This window comes from Tinamus guttatus, unplaced genomic scaffold, assembly GCF_059628265.1.
Source record: "Tinamus guttatus ecotype Peru unplaced genomic scaffold, ASM5962826v1 Tinamus_guttatus_pri_ptg001596l, whole genome shotgun sequence".
Lineage (NCBI taxonomy): Eukaryota > Metazoa > Chordata > Aves > Tinamiformes > Tinamidae > Tinamus > Tinamus guttatus.
In genome coordinates this window covers 28,008-48,080 of record NW_028290130.1, presented here as the reverse complement: position 1 = coordinate 48,080, position 20,073 = coordinate 28,008, and the positions used below count along the sequence as shown (strand labels likewise).

The following is a 20,073-nucleotide window of genomic DNA, read 5'->3' as shown; positions in this document are numbered from 1 at the left end:
CAACTCACAAGGGCTCTGCTGAGGACATGCACACCTGGCCCCAGGGCACAACTGCCCTTGGCGCTCATTGCACTACCAAGGAACACGTCTCGACCACAAAAAACCAAAACTTTCTTGACTCCATCGGGCTGTAAGGGCAGCAGGGGAGCAGGGAAGAAAGTTCAAGGTGTTCAAGGCTGCTTGCATGGTTGGAAGCAGAGCCCCAAGGGAAGCCCGGCCTCTGGGCAGGCAGCCGCCAGCAGCACCATGGGGCTGCATGAGGAGCCCTCCTTGGCACCCAGCAAGCCCAAGCCACGCACTGCCCTCTGTCACCAGGCTCAGCAGTGCCAGGGGGAGTCCAGCACACACAGACCCTTCCTCACGGCAGGTCCCCTGGCCCCTGCCGCTGCCCTCCTGCCCCACGGAGCAGTGGAACATCCCAGAGGGGCAGTTATCGCCACGGGAACACAGATGCTTCCCAGGGCTGCGCCTCACAGTGGCCCCAGTGCTGGCCACGCAGCAGCAAGGCCAGGTGAGCAGCAGGGCCGCGCAGCACCAGGGGCCTGGTTTATTACTTACTTATTCTTATTATTATATTACTCTATTCTTATAGTTTATAACAATCTTAAAATTATATATCATAAACTGGACATAAAAACATAAGGCACAAAGTGTAGAAGGTAAGGGATGACAGGTAACACCGCGGTATAGGAATAGGGTGCACCTTGGTATAACTTGGGGATAATACTGAGTAGATATATTCTTAAAGCAGTTGTTGGTGTTCTACTAACGTGATGTTAACCTTCTCTAGCCGACTCTAGACAAACAGCATGAGCTTATTCAACATACAGGGTCCAAAGCTCAGTGTCACTATGACCACTGCTATCGGCCCTATCAAGGTGGATATCAGGGTGGTTAACCACAGCGAACCGGTGAAACAATTTTCGTACCAGCTGCGTCTGGAACAGGGTTCAATGGGTGCTGGTTGGCAAGGCGTGAAACTGAAAATTGGTGACCCTGTAGTTATTTTTGTACTAATTGCTCGAGATTGTTCCATCTGTTCAAGTACCCATTTAAAGGGCTGGTGTGACTCTACCTGTCCTATAGTGACAAGCTGCAAAATTAAGATAACGCAAAGGCATCGCGGCCCCTCTTGCGAAGGCTGTTTTGTTGTTCTCTGGATTCGGTCGGCGCGGAACTCACAGGCTCGGGCGGGACGCCTGTCACCGGGGCGTCCGATGATCCAGTCCTGTGAACAGAAACTCACAATTTTCATTAGTTTTATCTTGAAGGTCTGGTTTAATAGACTTAAGCGGGCACCACTTGACTCTGCCATCTTTCCTGACAGTGACCTTTGGGTCGATCTTGGCATGGGGGGAGCACTGCCAGCGAGTCCCCCAGCCAAGGGCAGTTTACTGCAACGTGGCTGGCCTGGCCACATTTAGAACAAGCCATTACGTTGGCTATTGCGGTGTGAACAGCCACCTGAATTGGGGTCAGATGCTCTTCCTTTGCAACATGCTTAATCATGTCTGTGATACTTGCCCCTACCGGCAATGATCGCAGGATTTCTTTGGTTGCCGAATTGCATTGTTGGTGTAAACATTCCGCTACGACCGGGCTTTTTGCCTCCGCGGGCAGGGCCGAAGAGTCGACTGCTGCTTGGAGAGGATCTACAAATTGTGTAAAGCTCTCACTTTCACTTTGCTTTATTGAGGACCATGGCGATGGTCTGGCAACGACTCTACAGGCTGTGCGAATAGCTTCTCTGGCTGCACGAGTAGTTGTCATAACTTCATGGGCCCGCAGGCCATGGGCCTGCGCCTGGGGTGTGATCATTGTTGGATCTGTACCCATTAACCGCTGCAGGCTGGAGCCATGTAATGGATGATCTGCCCCAGTTACTTGGGCTAAATACTTTGTACAGTTGTCTTCCCATTCTTGTCTGAAAACGATCATCCCTGCTCCATCAAAGATTAGCCTACAAGTTTGTTTTATATCGAACGGGAGCATATCGTCCCCCGCGAAAATACCATCTATGAGGGTTGAGACCATGGCAGAATTAATCCCTTTATCCGCAATTGCTTTAACAATCGCTTGTACACCCTTAGATTTTATCGGCAAGTGGGCCCTCTGTCCCCCCTCCGTCACCCAGACCGGGAACGCTAGCACGGCCGATGGGGCCCACTCGGCACACACGATCTTTATTTCCTTCCAGTCTGCGAGAGGGGTTTCTTCCCTTTGCAGTTTTTCTTTAATTCGAATGGGAATATTTTGGCTCTTAGTTCTGTTTACCTTCTTTTTCTCCTTCCTTAAGTTTGAATCAGTTGTGAGCCACCCGTCCTCACTAGTGTCCGAGCCAGAGCTGGAACTCAGCTGACTGGTCACTTCCAGGCTCCGGTACTTTTTCATTGGGCTCCGGCCCCGCCTACTTCCGTCCCGCCTACTTCCGTTGCGGGCGGGCTGTTCCCCCCCGCTTGGCTCGCCCCGCCTCCTACTCACGGAGGCGCGTTTTTTCAAACGGTCGCTCTGATTGGTTCTCAGCGCCTCACTCGGGCTTCTCTGATTGGTTCTCAGCGCCTCACTCGGGCCTCCCTTACCTGACCGGTAACCCCCACCACCTTTCTCCTCCTCGTTCTCTTCCCCCTGTTGTTTATCTAACGGTTCCCATCTGTCCTTGTTCTTCTCCCCCTCTTTTTTATCTAACGGTTCCCGTCTGTCCTTGTTCTTCTCCCCCTCTTGTTTATCTAACGGTTCCCATCTGTTCCCGCCGGGAGCATCCTCGCCCCGCCCTTCTCCTTGTGGCTCAGCGCCATTTTGGGGGGCATAGGGCGGTGGCCTGACCCAGACTTCCCCAAGCTCTGACTTCTTTTCGATATTTCTAGCTTCATCGGCTAGCTCGTCCCAAACAGATTTCGGCTGTTTTTGCTCCTCTGTAAGCGGGACGGGGTTCGGGGATGGAGGGGATGTATCGCCCTCTTGCAGATCTTTAGGCTCAGCAGAATCGCCATCATCTGGGGGGTGCAAAGTCTGTGCGGCTGCCCCGACTCCCATTTTCGGGGTGACCAACAAACAGTCCTTTACCGCCACCCAGGTCTCCTGCTCTTTCATAGCTTTCTGCAACGCCTGTACAACTTTTCCCCAAGCCTTAAGGTTTTTCCCACAACCCGAAGACATTGTCTCCTCGGCTAACGCCTTGGTACATTTGTCCCACACATCAGGGTGGAGAATATCCACCGGCTGGTCTATAACCTCAATTTTTAAAAGCCTCGCAACAGCGAGAGTAAAATCTTTTGGCTTACAATCAATCCCCCAGTATTTATGTCATTGCGATACGATCTTTACAAGGGCTTCCATCCTCCTTGTTGGTCCGGGAGCGTCCTCCCTGCCGGGCTGGTCCAGCCGCTCTGGCCGCCATTCACCCGTCCAGGCGATAATTCCCGGGTTTCGGCACCACTTGTTGCCGTTCAAGCGGCGTGGCAACCTGGTTCAGGAACGGCATGGCGACCACCCCCAGGCTGCTCGGGCCATCAGCTTGCTAACACCAATGTGGTGGACGGCAAATGGCGTTTATTGGTGGGTAACAAGGTGTTATATAGCTAAGGTTTACAACGTCACATCCGCCTGCTTACATCATAAACTAACACTATTGGCTATTAGGGGCCCTATCTTTCCGTACAGCACGATATCTTCCGGCCGCCGGACCCTAACTATCTGCAACACAGAGGCTCTAGCTCTTTCTGCGGGGGAGGCTGCAGAGAGCCCCGCAGCAGTCGGTGAGGCAAGAAACAGCACAAGCACCTCCAGGCCTCCCTGTGGCGGCTGCCACTCGCATCGCTGGAGCAGGAGCCTGCCCAGCCTGCCTAGGGCAACTTTTGGTGCGACAAGGCAGGGGCTTCAGCTGTCACAGGTGACATACAGCCTGCAGACTGCAGAGTCACCATGGCCTGAAGGGCCACAGGAGGAGCCCAGGCCTGCTGGGGATGGGACAACAGGGGCCCTCACAGCTGCTGCTAAACCCCAGGGCAAGGGCACAGTTTTTCCTGCCCAGCTCCTGCCCAGCAGCCTGCAGCTCCTGCTTCTCCTTCTTTGGTGGGGGGAAGGCCCAGACAAGGCTTCAGAGCAGGGCCCAGCAGGCCCAGAGCAGCCTTGGGCAGGAGCATCCGCAACCCTGATCATCAGCTCTGCTCCATGCCCACCACGCACAGAACCAGCTCCCTGCATGGCCCCTCTCCTGCAGCCTGCACCAGCCGCATATCTCCCCAGCCTCCATCGTGCAGAGGGCAGAAGCTTTGGCCAACGCATGGCACGCTCGTTGTCTGCCATGGGCACGGGAGCTTGCTTGGCCCACAGCAGCCCCACAAGCAGCTTTTTCAAAGCCCTGCAGTTGCATCTGGGGCCTGGTAGAGACTGGCCCTCAAGCCCTGTCTGCCTCAGTGAGCAGCAGCCATTCTGCGGGGGAGAAGGCAAGAAGAGCAGTCAGGCCCATCTCCTAGAAGCACCGTGGCCACACCATGAAGGTCAGGAGTGGGCAATGGCCTGGTATGGGCCAGTCATTGCTACAACCAATTGGTGGAGAAATGGAAAGAAGTTAACCTGCAGGGCTTTAAATATACAGGGGAATTTCCACTGAGAATTTCCCTTTGAGGAGGCCCCCACCTAGAGCTGGGATAGTGAGAAGATCATCTTGTGAAGAAGCAAGTTGTATCTTTGGGATAAAGCAGAAAGCTGGAGGTGAACCCTGTTAAAGACAAAGACCTGAATATTTTCCCTAACACCTTCCACCTTTTCCTTCTACTGACTTCCTTTGGCTTGTCACTCTTGGAGTGGTCTCCCTTGCTTGAGCAGTGCTCTTTGCAAGAGTGTTGAGAGTCGTCACACATGTGGAGCACAAAAACAGTTCAGAATGGGAGATGGTGCGAGACAGGCAGCCTTGAGCTCCTGTGGCAAAGGGCTGATTCCTGGGCATTTTCTTTTCAGCAGAGCTGCCTCAGTGGATACCCCAAGCTCTTGCTCTTGCCTCCCTTCATCTTGGCTGCTACTCGCAATGGTTGCTGTGTGCAGTGCCCTGCAGTCATGTGGCAGGATAAGGATGAATCACCTTCTTTAAAAGTAAGTAAAACAGAAGTCCCCTGCATCTTGGTAGCACAGGAGGAAAAATCATTAGACCAAGCAGAACAGACCGTGATCATTCTTTAACCTTGAGCTGCTCAGTACAGTATTTTTATATATATCTACTTTGCATCCATGGCAAGAAAACTCAAGGTTTCTGCTGACTTATGTAGAGTGCCTTCCTATTAATCCTCTGAGTGTGGCCAGGGATGTCAGGGACAGCCAGAAGGGTGCATTTGAACACATCCAGGGCTCCTGTCTGGAAGGGGGAGCTGTACACAGGAACTGCTGGGGGCTCCATCCTGGCATCTCCCATAGCTTTGCTCTTCTGGCAGGCATTTATTGTTGTGCAGCCATGGACGGGCATCTCTTTGAGTGCAAGCTCAAGGTACTGGGTCCTGGCCCGAGGCACGAAGAAGCGCCTGCACCAGGGCAGCCTGGGAGTTGACCTGCTGCTGGAGATAACTCTGCAGAGAAGGAGCTGGGAGCCCTGCAGGACAACAAGGTAAGTATGGGCCATCAATGATGCGGCAGCCATCAGTGTGGCCCTACACAGCCCTGGGGAGGCAACTTCTGGAGCAGTGTGCCGAGTTCTGAGACCTCCCCAGTAGAAGAGAGACACTGCACTGCTGCAGGGAGACCAGTGGAGAGTCCTGGAGCATCTCTCTTACAAGAAAGACTGAGAGAATTGGGCCTCCTTAGCCAAGGGCAGGTGTCAAGAGGATGGGGACAGACTGTTCTTCACTGGTGTCCAGCCACAGCAGAAGAGGCAGTGGGCACAAAATGAAACACAGGAAGTTCATTTGCGTAAGGAAAAAAGCTTGTTAAGTGTGTGCAAATGGGTGTGCGCACAATTGTGTGCAACCTGTTCTAGGGGACTACACCTGCATGGCGTGGGTGTGCGTGTGTGGACTAGCTGATCCTTGGAGGTCCCTACCACCCTGACTCTTTTGGTGAAAGGAACCATGCAAAGACTCTACCAATACAGAGAGAAGCAATGTGCGATTTTAAACAACACAGGAAATATTTTATTAATTTTTTTTTTCCCTTTTAAAAGTTTGATCCTGACTTGTCTCTATCTTTTTCTTCCTTGGTCAGTCCCTCATGCTGGGGACAGCAAATGTCCAACAACAGCTCCCTGAATGAGTTCCTCCTCCTGCCATTCGCAGACACGTGGGAGCTGCGGCTCTTGCACTTCTTGCTCTTCCTGGGCATCTACCTGGCTGACCCCTGGACAGCGGCCTCCTCATCACTGCCTCACATTCTCTATTCTCTTTCTCGTACAGTAATGGGTAGGTCATTACCTTGCTTATTTTGTCTGTTGCTAAAACCAAGTGTGTAGTAAGGTTAATGTTTTGTTAAATGTACCATTTCATTTCTGTATTGTCTTAATATTAACAGTGAAATAAGACCATTCTTTCCATTGATGCCTGGTTCTGTCTGTTGCCCCCAGCCCCGTCAATTGGCAGAACATGTCTGGCAATTGCATGCAAAGCCTGGCAAACTGAGGGAAAAGCAATGCTGCAAACACAAATTCCTCCTTGTCAAAGACACTGCAGTCTTTTTCCCCTTCCTTCTTGCTGTGACAGGTCCCACAGCAAGTCTTTTCCCCTCTGAGTCCAGAAGGCGAGACGCTGCGTGTTGCACAGCCCTACTTTTCCTTCTGCTTGCCAGGCTTTGCATGCAATTGGCAGTCACTGGCTTGGCAGCTTGTGGCCTGATGCCATCAGGTTCTGGGTGTCTGCGAGGCTTCCCAGGCAGCCGAATGAGCTGGCACTTGTGTGAGCAGAGGCCTGAGCAGCTCCTGGGTTCTTTCTGCTAGAGCGATTGCCCCTGTGCAATGGCAAGGGACAGTTACCACTCAGAAGGGCTAGGGGCCAAGGAGCAACTGTGAGTGCTGGAGCCTGGGGCAGTGCCACGTTTAGGGAACAGGAGGCCCCAGTGTCTGCCACTCTGTCCCTGCCCATGCCCACATTGCCAGCAGCCCTCTGTGAGGCGTCACAGCGGTCCCCACAGGTCACAGTGGCCCCCGCAGGTGACCTGTCCCTCCCGGCACTGCTGCTGCGTCAGTGGCTTGTGATTCCCATGGGAGGAGGTGCTGCTGGAGCAGTGCATCCGCAGAGGGAGTCGTGCCGCGATGGGGGTGCTGCGAGCGCTCCGAGGTGGGGGCGTCCCCGCGCTCAGCGTCTCACGGGGGCGACGGAACCTGCCAGCGCCCACGTTCCAGGCTTGGGCAGAGCATGCCTGAGCCCTTGGGGCTGGCCCTGAGCTGCCGCAGCCTCCTCTTCCCCAGCCTGAGCAGGGCTGGCACCAGCAGCCTCTCCTGTCACCCCGTGCTCCAGCTGTGCAGGCTCTTGCCCTGAGCTGGGCTCTGTCCTTGTGGCTGCTGGAGTGACACAAAGCTGGTGCTGCTTTCCTTCCAGGTTGCTTCACTTGTGCAGGTGCCCGGTCGAGACCTGCACGTGGTGAGGATGGCGGGAGTGTGGCCGGCTCTGTTCCTGTGGCCATTACTACCTTTGCCACCATCGTGACCTCGCTGTTGGACCGCCTGCAAGACGCCGAGGTGAGCAGGGGTGTCTTGATGGGCTCCGTGGGGTTTGAGGGCTTCCTGCAGCACCCTGACTTCCCTGGGTGCCGCAGACTGATCTCCCACGATGCTGCCTCTCCCCTCGGGCTGCACCTCGTTCCAAAACGTGGATGCTGCGTGGATGCTGCTCGCGCCCTCCTTGATGGCAGGAGGTGGCAGCATCTCTGGGCTTGGGTGTCCACATTAGGATTTGGGTTCGCACAAGGAGGTCACAGAGCAGGGCTTCTCGCCCGCTGCCGACGGCTGTGCTGAGCAGTGCCAGCAGCTGCTCCCTGGCATCGGCGTGGCCGAGCTGCTGTGTGTGGGCCAGCACGTCCCATGGCTGCTGTGTCCCTGTGTCCCCAGGATGGCAGAGCGGAGGAGACCTACCGCAAGCTGGAGGGCGTCTTATGGGGCGAGGAGAGCCACCTGCAGAGCTCTGTTGTGGACAGAGCCATAGCGGTGGCATTGAAGGACCTGCGAGCGGCACAGGTGAGCTCGTTCTCTCTGAGGGTGACCTCAGGTGCTGGCCCCTGTCCCGGCCGTCCCCTGCAGGAGCTTCGCGACGCGTTGCGGTGTGGGGCCAGGTGATGTGCAAAGAGGAGCTGTGGGGCTGTGTGTGCGCAAGGCATAGTGGGAGCCCTGCTAGCGCCTGTATGTCCTGCCTGGAGGCCGAGCCCTGGCAGAGGGTCAGTCCCGCTCCTGCCACATGCAAAATGCTTCTTCCAGGATGCACCGCTTGCTGTGAGGAGGGCCGCTAGCGACGTCCTGGTGGCGCTGGCCCGCAGCCATCTGCGAGATGTGGTGTCGGCGCTGCAGAGCCACCTGCAAACCCTGCAGGAGATGTCGGAGGAGTTCGTCCTCATCACGCTGCGCAACGTGGCTGCCCGCTATGGTAGGGCCCCCCAGCTGGGTGCCAGCGGGTGCCAAGCAGGAGAACGGACTCCTAGCCCTGCCCCAAAGACCCAGGGCTGCACCAGAGGGAAACCAGCAAAGAGCCAACACACCAGGCTGTGCCCCACGCTGTCCTCCCCAGTTTAGGGCTTCCCCACTCCACGTGCCCCTCGAGGAAGGTGGTTGGCACACAAGTGGGCTGGCAGGAGCCTCCCTGCAACGGGCTCTCCCCCTGGCCCATCTCTCCCACGCCCTGGCCCAGTGCTGTCCTGGCAGCGGTGCCGGGAGACGGAGCCCGTTGGCCGCCGTGACTCTGGGTGACCGGACTGCCCACATGCTGCTCTCTCTGCAGCCCTGCAGTGCGTGCCCTTTGTGGGGAGCACGCTGTCGGCCCTGCAGCGCGTGCTGAGCGCGGCGGGGAGCGGCCGCACGCTGCGTCTCGTCTGCGACGGTGAGTGTCGGTGCTGTGGCGCTGCCACCAGCAGCTCCGCAGCCGGAGCCGACGGCACTGGGTGCCGCTGGCCGGAGGAGCTCCTGGCTCCCTGCCCGGCCTCTGCTGCCACGCGTGCCTCCCGGTTCAGCTGCCTTTGGCCAAGCTCTGCCCACCCTGGGCTCCCCCGTTCCCTTCCCTTCCCTTTCATCGAGCACAGCCTGCTTTGCTGTTTGTGGGCTTAAAGGCAGAGCCTGGGAAAGAAGGGCCAAAACCGCGAAGCTTGCGCTGAGGGGCAAACGCTGGGGGCAGGAAGAGGCTGGGGCTGCAGCGGGCAGTGTTGGAGGGGAGCTAAGCCTTGGGGAGGAGAAGGTGTGCGGGGGTGGAAGAAGGGAGAAGCAAGGCAGCGTTTCCACCCGGCCGTCTCGTGCCATGGCACAGGGTGTCTCTGAAGCCAGATCTCCGTGCCACCCTTGCAAGGCCATAGTGGGCGGAAGGAGGCCTGGGGGCCACTGCAATGTGTGGTGCTGGTCAGAGGTTTTGAGGCGATCCTGTTTCCCTTCCTGTGCTGCAGTTCTGGAGCAGTGGTGCAGCGGGATAGCCGGGTACCTGCATGAGTGGGACAAACAGGTCTTCCCTCGCCTGGAGGCCACCCAGCTCTGCGCCCCAGTTTACCCGCTCTTCTGCTACGTCGGCAGACACTGGCAGCGGTGCAAGGATGAAGAGGTGAGCCTTGCTGCCCTTGCAGCCATGGGCAGCCACGGGGACATCCGCAGGGGCCAGCGGGGCTGTGCACGGGGGCGGGTGAGGGCTTGGAGGGAGCAGGCTGGTTGGAAAGCATTCCGAGCCGGGAGCCTTCAGGGAGCGCCGACATGAGCGGTGCTGACAGGCAGGAGGGGACATCCGTGCAGCAGCCCTGGGCCAAGCACTTGGGGCAGGCAAGAGGCGAATGCTGGGGCCTTCTAGCAGGGCAGCTGGGGGTGGTGGGAGGAAACGCTCCCTGTGCCGGCGAGCAAGGCCTTCTTGCCGGGACTGAGAGGAAAAGGAGAGTCCTGTGCGGGAAGTGCAGGCTGGGTGTCTCGCGGGGAGGCGGGTGCTGGAGAGAGCCTCATCCCTGCATGTGGCGGCGTCTTGCTTTCCCTCGGCAGGCCAAGCAGGCCGTGCTCAGGGCGGTGGGTGCCATGATGGCCGTCCTGCTGCACGCGGAGCAGTACCGCCAGCGTGTCTGGGAGCAGCTGCTCTGGCTGCTGCACCAATACCGAGAGGTCCGAGAGCCCCTTGGTGTGACCATGGTGAGGCACTGTGCGGGGCACGGCATGGCCGGGGCCTGCGGGGGAGCAATGAGGCGTCGGGGGGTTGCAGGGCGCCAGCAGGAGCTGAGTCCCTTGGAGATGGGAAGAGGGAACGGGGCCCTGCGGCTTCCCGGGCTCCTGCTGGCAGAAAGCAGCAGGGCAGAAGGGCTGGGAGGGCGCGTTGAGTGACTGGGGCACGTGGCTCTGCAGGGGACCCTGCAGTGCCTCCCAGGGCCGTGGGTGTGTGAAGAGCTCTGTGAGTGCGTTCAGGCCGTGGTTTTCCCAGCGACGCCTGTTTCTGCCTTCCTGGGGGCTCGCGGTAACTGCTGTCCTCTCCCTGCCGCGCTCCCTTGCAGAGCCTGGGCCGTTTCCTGGTAGCTGTGGCTGGCATTCAGAGCCGCGGGCCACGGGCCCACCTGCAGGCCGTCAGTGCTGCTGTGCACGAGCAGGTAAGGCCTGGCGGCGCCTCCCTGGCCTGGGGCTCCTGGGCAGCCTCGGCTGCTGCCCAGCCCTGCGTGTGCTCAGAGCGCTGCGCTTGGCGCGTGGCTCCGCACCCAGAGATGCCCACGAGAGGTTTCCTTTCTGTCCCACTCTCTGCCAATGCAACCTGCTCTAAGACACTTTGTTCCCACAGCTCTGTGACGAGATCGATCCGCCCCGGCCTGAGCACAGGACAGAGCTGTGCCGCTGCATGGTGCTGCAGGGTAAGGAGAGGAGAGCCGGGGCCGCACTGCTGCGTTGCCGCAGCTCTCGCAAAGGTGCACATGTGGGAAGATGCAGGGCTTTCCTGACCAGCAGGATTTCTTTCTTTCCCACAGCCCAAATCTGTCCCGAGCAGACAATCGTCTTCCTTTATTTCAAACTGAGGAACGGGAGCAAGGCCGATCGTGTAGCAGCTGTGGGAGTGCTGCAAGCTCTGGTCCGCTCTGATGGTCAGTAGGCCGGGCAACAAAAAGATCAGCATCCCCCTGGGAACGTGCTGCTTCCTTTGAGGCACAGGCTGGCACCCCTTTTCTGCCCTGCTTGTGCGTGGGAAGCCATGGAGCTGTGTGAAATAGCTGCTGAAACGAGGGCTTGGCTTCAGCGCCACCTCTCTGTGTCTCTTGCAGTGCCTGCCGTGCGGGAGAACTTGGCCCTGTTTGTCAAACTCGCCGAGTCCGTGTGCCATGACCCCACATGCCAGGTGAGCTGGTCTGGGCAGGGCCAGGGCCATTGCGGGGCAGAGCAGGGCTGTTCCAAGACAGAGCCTGGCCAGGCCTTTGCCATAGGCGGAGGCAGGCTCTGGGGCAGGAGGCTGGCGGCAGCAGCAGCAGCAGAGCAAGGGCTGCTGCTGCTGCCTCCTTGTCCTGGCCTGGGCAGAGGAGTGCAGCGCAGCGCAGGCAGCTCCCCTGGGGCTTGGGGCTGGCTCGTGACGGCAGCCTGCCCTGCCTGCAGGTGAGGATGGCCGTCCTGCACTTCATCGGGGAGCTGTTGCGCTCCAGCGGCCTGGGCTGCTCATCATGGGACGTGGTGGGGCATCTCTTCAGCGAGTTCTGCCGCGCCTCGGGCAGGCTGGTAAGGCAGAGCGCAGCACCGTGGTTGCACCCCGTGACTGTGCCGCACTGCCATGGGTCTCCCTGAAGGAGCGGAGTCCAGCGCAGCCGGGCTGCCAGTACCGGTGCCATGGTGGGGGTCCTCCCTATCGCCAGGCACCGTGGGGCCTGGGAAGGGGCAATGACAAGTATTTGCCACCCTGTCCCGCAGGCTACAGGGAATCTTTGTGCTGCGGAAGCACGTGAAGAACGGGCCATTCGGCGCCTGTGCTGGCACATGGTCAGCACGATGGATGTCTCCAACAGAGCGGTAGCCCAAGTGAGTTGTTCCCGCCATGTGCACCGGGACGCCCACCTTAGGCATGAAAGCAATCAGGGAGAGCTGGGTGTGAGCTCTGTGTGGCCAGACTCGCTCATCCTGTGCGTGCTGCAGCGCATGAGCACCGCTGGGCACGCGCCTTGGCTGCGTCCCGTAGCCCATAGAGACCTTGGGAGGGGCTGGCGAGGCTGAGTGGCTCCCACATCCCTTTGCCGCAGGGAAGGGAGCTGCCCCGGGGGCAGAGGTGTGCCAGCCGCTCTCAGCAGGCAGCCAGAGCGAGGGAGAGGGAAAGGGGTGCGAAGCGTGGCAGGGAGAGGGGCAGGAGGGGGAGGAGGAGGGCAGAGCAGGAGAAGAGCTCCTGAGCTCGTGAAGGAGCGAGGCCAAGGGCCCAGGCCAGGGCTGGAGACATGGCAGTGCCACGGGGACTGGGAGAGGCAGAAATGCCCTCATGCCAAATGGCCTGGTTCTTGTCCGCAGCTCCTGTGGCCGAAGCTGCTGCGCTACGTGGTGCCAGTGCAGTACACGGGCTTGCTTGTGCCACTGTGCCGCTGCCTGCGCGCCCTGGCCGAGAGGCGTCAGGAGACTGAGCACGGGGAGCCCGAGGCCCTGGAGCCTGAGGAGCAAGGTGGGGAGCAGCACATGCCAGGCAGCAGTGCCTGGCCCTTGCCAGGCCCTTGCGGGAGGCGCGGGGCTGCAGAGGGCAGAGCAGTGTCCGCTGCCAGGCGCGAGGGCTCTTTCCATGTGTCCCTTCCTGGCGGAGGCACTGGGCACTGCTGCTCACAGCTCTCTGGGGCCCTGGGGCTGGTTCCTGCCATACCAGGGCTGTCCTTGTCCCTGTGTGCACAGCGCCAGGAACCCAGCAGTGCCGCTGTGCAGGCGCTGGGACCGGTGTGCCCTGCAGCCCTGCGTGGCAGCATGGGAGGCGGCACGGGCAGGGCCCAGAGGGGCTGGGAATCTCACGCTGCCTTCCTTTGTGCTCACAGTGGCTCTGCCGGCTCCCCAGGCGCTGCTGGCTCGCCTGCTGGTGAGTACAAGGAGCAGGGAAGGAGCTTTCATGGCCGGGCAGAGGGCGGGAGGGATGGTGCCGAGGCTGGTGCAAGCAACTCGGGAGGAGGCAGGAGTGTGCGAGAGGCGCCTGGGGCTCCCTGCCTGCCTGCCTGGCTGCCTGCGGCGCAGCCACGGCTTCCGAGCTGGGTGCGAGCCCCCGTCTCTCTCGCGCTCTGCTAGGTGACGGCGGCGGTGGCTCCGCATGCGGGCGGTGGCCGTGGTGCTGCGGCCCTGCAGCTGCTGCAGGTGCTCTCCGGCGTGATCCACAGAGCTGTGGGAATGAGCTGGGCTGCAGAGATCCCCCTGCTGCTGCAGCACCTGGCAGGTAAAGTGTCGCTGCCAGGGACAGGCTGGCGGCAGAGGAAACAGCAAAATGCCGTCAGCTCCCAGCTCGGCACTGGGAAATGGTGCCAGGTTTAGGGATGCTCGTCAGCCCCCTGGGCTGAGCCTTTGGGCTGTTGGTTTGCAAAGGAGACCCTGGAGCTCTGCTGGGGGCTCAGGGCAGTGCCTGAGCCAGGGGGGTCAGGGTCTGCCTCCTTGGGCTTTGCAGGAACAACCGCCAGCTCCCTGGACGTGGCCGAGTGGGAGAGCCATGTGCTGAAGGTACAGCATGCGTGTGGGGGCACAGCTGGATAGGGTGCCCGGGGTGTGCAAGAGTGTTGGGAGGAACCTGGGGGCTCCCTTTTTGGACACTGAGCAGCACAAGCTCCTGCCAATTCCCCGGGCTCAAGCATCGTGTTGGGGGAGAGCCAGAGGCAGATTTTAGAGGGCTGGTTAGGGAGCTCTGCCCATTAGATGTGCAAAAGGGCCCAGGCAAGGGCAGGGGGTGTTTGCTTCATGTCCCCCTCTGCCCTAGTTCCTGCAAACGTCTCTGGAAGCCATCGGGAGCAACGCCTGGATCGTGGGCCTGAGCCAGGAGCTGAGCCAGCAGCTGGGCAGCTCTCCCCGCCTGTCCTGGGAGAAGGTTTGTTCCCTGCGCGGTGTCGCTGCCGCTGCTGGGGCGCCCTGATGGCTGCGGCACCAGCAGAGCCCTGGGAGGCCGGGGCCCACGCACAGGCTGGCGGCGCTGCTCTGCCCGGCAGGCTCCTGTCCCTGCTGCTCTCACTGCCCAGGAAGGCGCTTGCTCTCCCCTCCACGCCGGGCTGGTGGCTGTGCCGGGCTGGCCAGCGTGTGCAGTTGGGGCTGCTGCCGCAGGCACCTGGGCAGCTCTCGGCACGGTGGCACCGCTGCGGCCTGGCCCTGTCCCGCCGGGCAGGGCTGTCCTTGCAGCTGGGGCCTGGCCTCTCCTCTTGCAGAGGTTCCTGTACAAGGCTCTCGGCACGGCCCTGGCAGCTTGCAGGTGTCTGCGCCACGTGCAAGAGCAGACCCTGAAGCACCTGCAAGCAGCCAACTTCCTGGAGCTGTGGGAGGCGCAGGTGAGGGCTCCTCGCACCGCCCTGCTGTGCGGCAGGGTGTCTCCTGCATGTGCCTGGCGTGCAGGGGCTCTGTGTGACCCTGCTCCAGCACAGCTGGTGACCTGTTTGTGTCCCTTTCCCCGGGGAAGAGTCCTGCCTGACCGCTGGAGCTGGTCACAGCTGGGCGCTGGGCTGGGAGCGACTCCCTGTTTCTGCTGCCTTGCAGGGAATGGTTTCTGTCCTGTCGCGCTGTGCCGAGAGCCACTTCTCGCTTGCCTTGGCCTGCGTGAAGGAGTTCCTGGAAACTTTGAAAGCCCAGAAGGTAAAGGGCCCAGGGTGCCCCTGCTGGGAGGTGCCGCTGTTGGGGCAGGGGCAGCTCCTGCCTTAGGAGCACACGGAGTCTCGGGGCAGAGCAGGGCAGCGGGCTGACGTCTCGGTGCTTCTCTGGGGAACCCCCGGCAGAGCGACACGGTGAGGACACGCGCTGCTCGCGCCGCACTCATGGTCACCTACGGGCGGATGTTGCTGCGCGCCCCCAGGGAGCAGCTGCTGGCCCACGTTGAGAGAGACGTCGTGGGCAACGTGCTGGGGCTCTACAGAGAGGGCTGCCAGGTGGGAGCTCGCAGCGTGGGGCAGAGGCGTATGGGTGCTGCCAGCTGCAGCCCCTCCTGCTCCTCCTGTCACGCACCTCTGCTGCTGCAGCCAGGCGAGCGCTGCTCAGCCTGCTGCCCATGTCCGTGATGCACGGGGTCTTCCCAGGCAGCACCTGGGGCAGCGGCTTCCCCTCCCATGGGAGGCTCCTTGCCAGCAGGGGAGGGGACGTTTCCGTGTTGGGGGGCAGGTGCCCAGGGTACTTCAGGGTCCCAGAGGGCACCATGTCCTCCCTGTGCTGCGCTTGGAGGCGGATTAGCCCCAGCCCCGCTGCCCTTCCCACCCTGCGGCCCTGGCTGAAAGCCTCTTTGTCTCCCCTGGCATCAGGACGCACAGCTGAGGCTCTCACTGGTGCAGAGCATCACAGAGATCAGCCTTGCCCTGCAGGCTGCAGGCGGCAGCCCCAGGTTTGAGCTGTGCCGCAAGCGGGAGCTGCTGCAGACCCTGGTGGTGAGTGCCCAGAGCTGGGGCCGCGGTGCAGGGGAGCCAAGGGCTGTGCCATGGGGTGGGTTTGCGCAGGGGTGCGATGCTCTTGCAGGGTGGTATGCAAGCTCCTGACGGCCACGAGCTGCATCCCCAGCTGGCAGGGCATGTGGGGGCTGGCACTGGGGCTGCAGTGGGGGAGCAGAGTGCGTCCCGGTGCTGCAGAGCTGTTGCCTTTTCTTGTAGAGCCTCTGTGGGAGTCGTGAGGGGGTGGCAGGGCTGGTGTCTGTGGGCTCGGGCAGCTCAGTCCATGGCTTGGCCTGGCAGGAGCTCCCTCCCACTCTCCTGCCCACTGTCCACCCTGTGCCTGTCTGTCTGTGCCTTGCAGGAGGTGATTCAGGAGGAGCCGCAGGAGTCCCCGGTGCAGCCCCGGGCCCTTGTGGCCATGGAGCAGTTGAGGTAGGGTCTGTTCCTGGCACTGTGGGTGCCAGTGTGTGTTCCAGCACAGCTGGCTGGTATGGCTGGGGCTGCGGGCTCTGGGTTTGGGGTTGTGGATTGGGCCAAAGGCAGTTGTCCTCTGGCTCACTCTGGGGAGTGCTAGTAAGCACCCTCTCTATGTTCTCTACCCTTTTCTCCTGGCAGCAAGCTGAAACCCTGTCTGAGCAGGGGGGAAAAGTGCAGCCTCCTGGCTCAGTGCTGCCAGGCCATCCTGTGCCTTCCTTGCCCAGAGCAGCTGCATGTGAGAGGGGAGACAGTGGCGGCTGCTTCACGCACAGCGGTAGGTGCTGGCCTGCTGGGTCACCCCTGAGCGGGGAGCCAGCACCAGGCACCCCACACTGGGAATGGGAATCACCACTGGCTGCTGTGGCATCTTTGTGGGGTACATGGCCTCTCCTCTGCTTTCTGGTGACAGGCGCCATCCCTGCGAGCCCTGGGACAGCTCACGGCAGCCCTCCTGCAGGCAGAGCCGGTCCCCATCTGCTTGGGGGATGTGGTGCAGGTGAGTGCCCTAGGGCAGCGGGGAAGGCGTTGCTGCTGCCAGAACACGGCAGAGCCAGGGGAATCAGGCCTGTGGGCCTGGTCCGTGGAGGGGAGCTCTTCTCTAACTCGGTGCCATCCGTGCACATCAGTGGGAAGTGATATGGTCCTAGCTTCAGGCCCCCTCGCCCTAGGTTTGCATCCACGCTTTTCCCGTCTGCAGCAACGTTCTTGCAGGCAGCTTGCAGTGTCCTGCAGCCCCCTAGATGAGCAGAGCTTCTCCCACTTGTGCAGCTGTGAGCAAGGGCTGATGCCCAAATGAAGGCTGCCTGTGGCGAGAGGCTGGAGTGGGAAGGTGGCCACGGCAAGGGCTCCTCACGTGGGGCTACAGTGCCCAGGGAAAGCAGGGCCACAAAAGCAGCAGGGCCCTGCGGAGGGGTGTAGGGCGAATTTCAGGCCGTGGTGAGACAGGCGCTGTCGTGGCAGGTCCTGCGGCCCTGGCTCGCCTCGGCCCACCTGTGTGAGCGGGACGGAGCGCTGCAAGTGTGTGTGCAGGTGCTGAGCACCTGCAAAGAGAGGCGCGAGCAGAGGGTGAGCGGGGACCCTGTGCCGGGGGCTCTGCGTGGGCAGGCGGCGGGTTCTGGGTGTCCCAGGGCTGCAGGGTGGCCCCTTGTTCCCGCCCGGCTCCGCCAGTGCTCGGGGCGCTGCAGTCGGGAGAGGGCCAGCGGCCATGGCGATGCCGGTGACCTTCATGCCTGTGTCTTGCTCCCGCAGCGAGGTGGCACCTGCCAAGAGTTTGGCTCCTTGGTGGGACTGCTGGGGCCTCTGACTTGTGAGGAGTCAGGCGCATCCCGTCGGCGGGCAGCGACCTGCCTCTGCCTCCTTCTCCAGAGAGTTGGTGAGAGGAATAAGCAGGGCTGCCCCTGCTGCTCCCTGCGGGAAGGAGCCCAGCACCAGGCCCTGTTCCCCTGTGCCGTAGCACCTTGTCCAGCTTGCAAAGCCACTGTGTTGCCTTGGGGAACCCTGGCTGTGCATGGCCTTTGTTGGCCTCCCTCATGTCCTCGCTCAGCGCCCAGGGATCTGGAGGTTGGCTCCCCGTGAACATCACTGCCCTTTCTGATAGCTCCCCATCAACATCACTCCCTTTTCTGATAGTTCCAGCTGAAACTGTGGACGTGGCGCCATGGACCCAGGTCACGTCTTTGTCTGAGAGGCTCAGCGCTGTCACCTCTGAGTCTCTGCTGGCAACCTCCACCAACATTGCCAAGGTACCTGGCCCTCAAAAAGTGTGAGGGGGCCCATGACATGTTTGCTCGTGTGTGTGGGAGCGCTGTTCTCAGGACACGTGTTTTGCATCTGAGCAACTCCTGTGACACGCTCGCTTGTGTTTCTGATTTCTCCCCAGCTTGTCTGCAAACATTTGCTGCGAGGCCAGGCCACAGGCTTCATGAGCAACATTGTGGAGAGCCTGCTGTGCGCCAGGCCCATGTGCGTGTGGGCTGCGGGTCAGTGGACACTGACCTTCCTGAGGGATTGTGTTGAGAACATATTTCAGGAGGAGGTGAGAGGCATTTTATGATGCCTTTGGCTGTTCTCTGCAGTAGTGTGTTGGCCCCGAGGCACAACGGGGAAAGGACACACCGAGCCTTTCTTTCTTGCCCACCTCCTTTCAGGTGCCCGAGCTGGTGTCCATCCTGTGCACGTGCCTGCGGAGCACCCAGCTGAGCACTCCTCGGCACGTGGTGCTGCGGGCCATGGTCCAGCTGTGCCGCTCTCACCAAGAGCCAGTGCTGGGCAGCCTCCTGCAGACACTGCTGCCCATGGACAGGTCTGTGCAGCCGCCCTTCCCGCTGCCGTCAGAGCCAGCCGCGGGGCTCGCCTGCGTGGGCGGCCCTCTCGGCAGCCAGTGCTTTTGCCCCGTGCAAGGCTGAGCGCTGCAGCTCGTGTCCCTGTCGGGACCTGGGTACCGGCAGTCCCGTGGGCACAAGGAGGGTGTATGGATTCTCCTGGGATACCTTGGGTAGCCTTGGATGCCGGCTCACGTGCTGGCGTGTGTTCCTTTGCAGCAACACAGCAGAAGTGTGGAGGTGCCTGGGGGGAAGCACCGTGGGCTGCCCAGTCCTCATCCGCTTAACGCAGAAGTTGGAGGCAGCCGAAAAGAGCAATGGGAGCAACTGCTGCGCTGGGGAGCTGGGCAGCAGCCAGGCTGCCCTGGAGCCTCGCACGGTATGGCCGGCAGCCCCGGCGGCCGTGCCGCTTTGCATGTGCTTTCCAAGCAGTGCTTGAGTGCGAGTGGGATTCCTGCCCTTTGTGAGGGCCTGTGAAGCCTTGTGGGGTGCTGAGCTGGTGTGGTAGCAGTGTGGGGAGCTGGGACAGCTTGCAGCTGCCAGGCTGAAAGGCTCTCCCTGCAGTGAGAACTAGAGAGAGTAAAAGCCCCTGGGCTGTCAGGGGGACATGGTCCGTGGGCAATGGCCTTGTTTTACCAGGTGGTTCTTGGTTGAATTTCTCTGTAGATCACTCGCGCCCTCTGTGAGGTGGTGTCAACACTGAAGAATGACACCCTGGTTCGGCGCCTGCTTCCCTGGCTGCTTCCAAGCCTCCTGGAGCAGCTCAGTGAAACACTCAGCGAGGACATGGACCCATCCCTCAGAGAGCTGAGTAGGAGTGACCCACCGGGCAGGTGAGGAGCGGCAGGGGCAGAATCTGTGTGTGCGGCCCATGGCTTTGCAGGAGCCACCTGCCTATTGCCCTGGTGCTGGGCTGCCTCCGTGGTAGGTGGGATTGGGCTCTGTAGGGCAGCGCACTGGGCATTGGGCCGTTTCTGCAACTCAGCTGGGTGTTGCGGCTAGGATCCATGGTGGGGCTGTGCTAAAGAGCAGCTTCCCACAAAGTGCTGCGCCTGGAGCTTTCTTTGGCTTCTCCCTGCAGCCTGTTTGTGGAGGCTCTGGAGCTGGTGCTGGCCAAGAGCCTGGAGCACCGGTGGCTGCGGCTGCTGCGGGAGCAGGGAGCGTGGGCGTCCTTGGCAGCGCCCCAGGCTCACACGGCCGGCGTGTGTCTCCTGGCGAGGTGAGAGCCCCTGGTGGGGGCCGTGCTGGAGGAAGGGCTGCCGGGAGCTGGGGCCTGCCCCGAGCTCTGCTCCAGTGCGAGCGGCGTCTGCACCGGGGTGGGCGCAGCTGGGAGCGGTGCCACGGGGCCGTGCTGTGTGAGCATGTGCTGCAAGGCTGTTGTGCTCTGTGCACAGTGTGCTGCTGCGCGCGGAGCAGGTCCCGCAGCGCCTGGTGCAGCGGCTCTTCCACTGGCTGCGTTCCCGCTCGGCGAACCTGCGGCTCACAGCCACCGCGTTCTGTGCCGAGGTGAGGCAGCCGCAGGGTGAGGGGGCTCGCAGGGCTTCCTGCGTCTCACCCAGGTGAGGGGTGCTCCATGCTAGTGCTCACGTGTCTCGATTGCAGCTCATGA

General features: G+C 60.9%; 1 protein-coding gene and 1 pseudogene across 1 annotated transcript; one reads left to right on the top strand and one right to left on the bottom strand.

The window, feature by feature from the left end:
* Positions 1–1,727: 1,727 nt before the first annotated feature.
* LOC148590207 (uncharacterized) lies at positions 1,728–2,870 on the bottom strand (the record flags this gene model as incomplete). Its single annotated transcript, XM_088539318.1, has 2 exons — positions 2,824–2,870; positions 1,728–2,473 (listed from the first exon to the last, which is right to left on the bottom strand). Coding segments are annotated over exons 1-2 (793 nt in total), but the record flags the coding sequence as incomplete, so codon positions are not given.
* Positions 2,871–7,228: 4,358 nt separating this feature from the next.
* LOC148590206 (maestro heat-like repeat-containing protein family member 2B) lies at positions 7,229–20,027 on the top strand (annotated as a pseudogene).
* Positions 20,028–20,073: the final 46 nt, after the last annotated feature.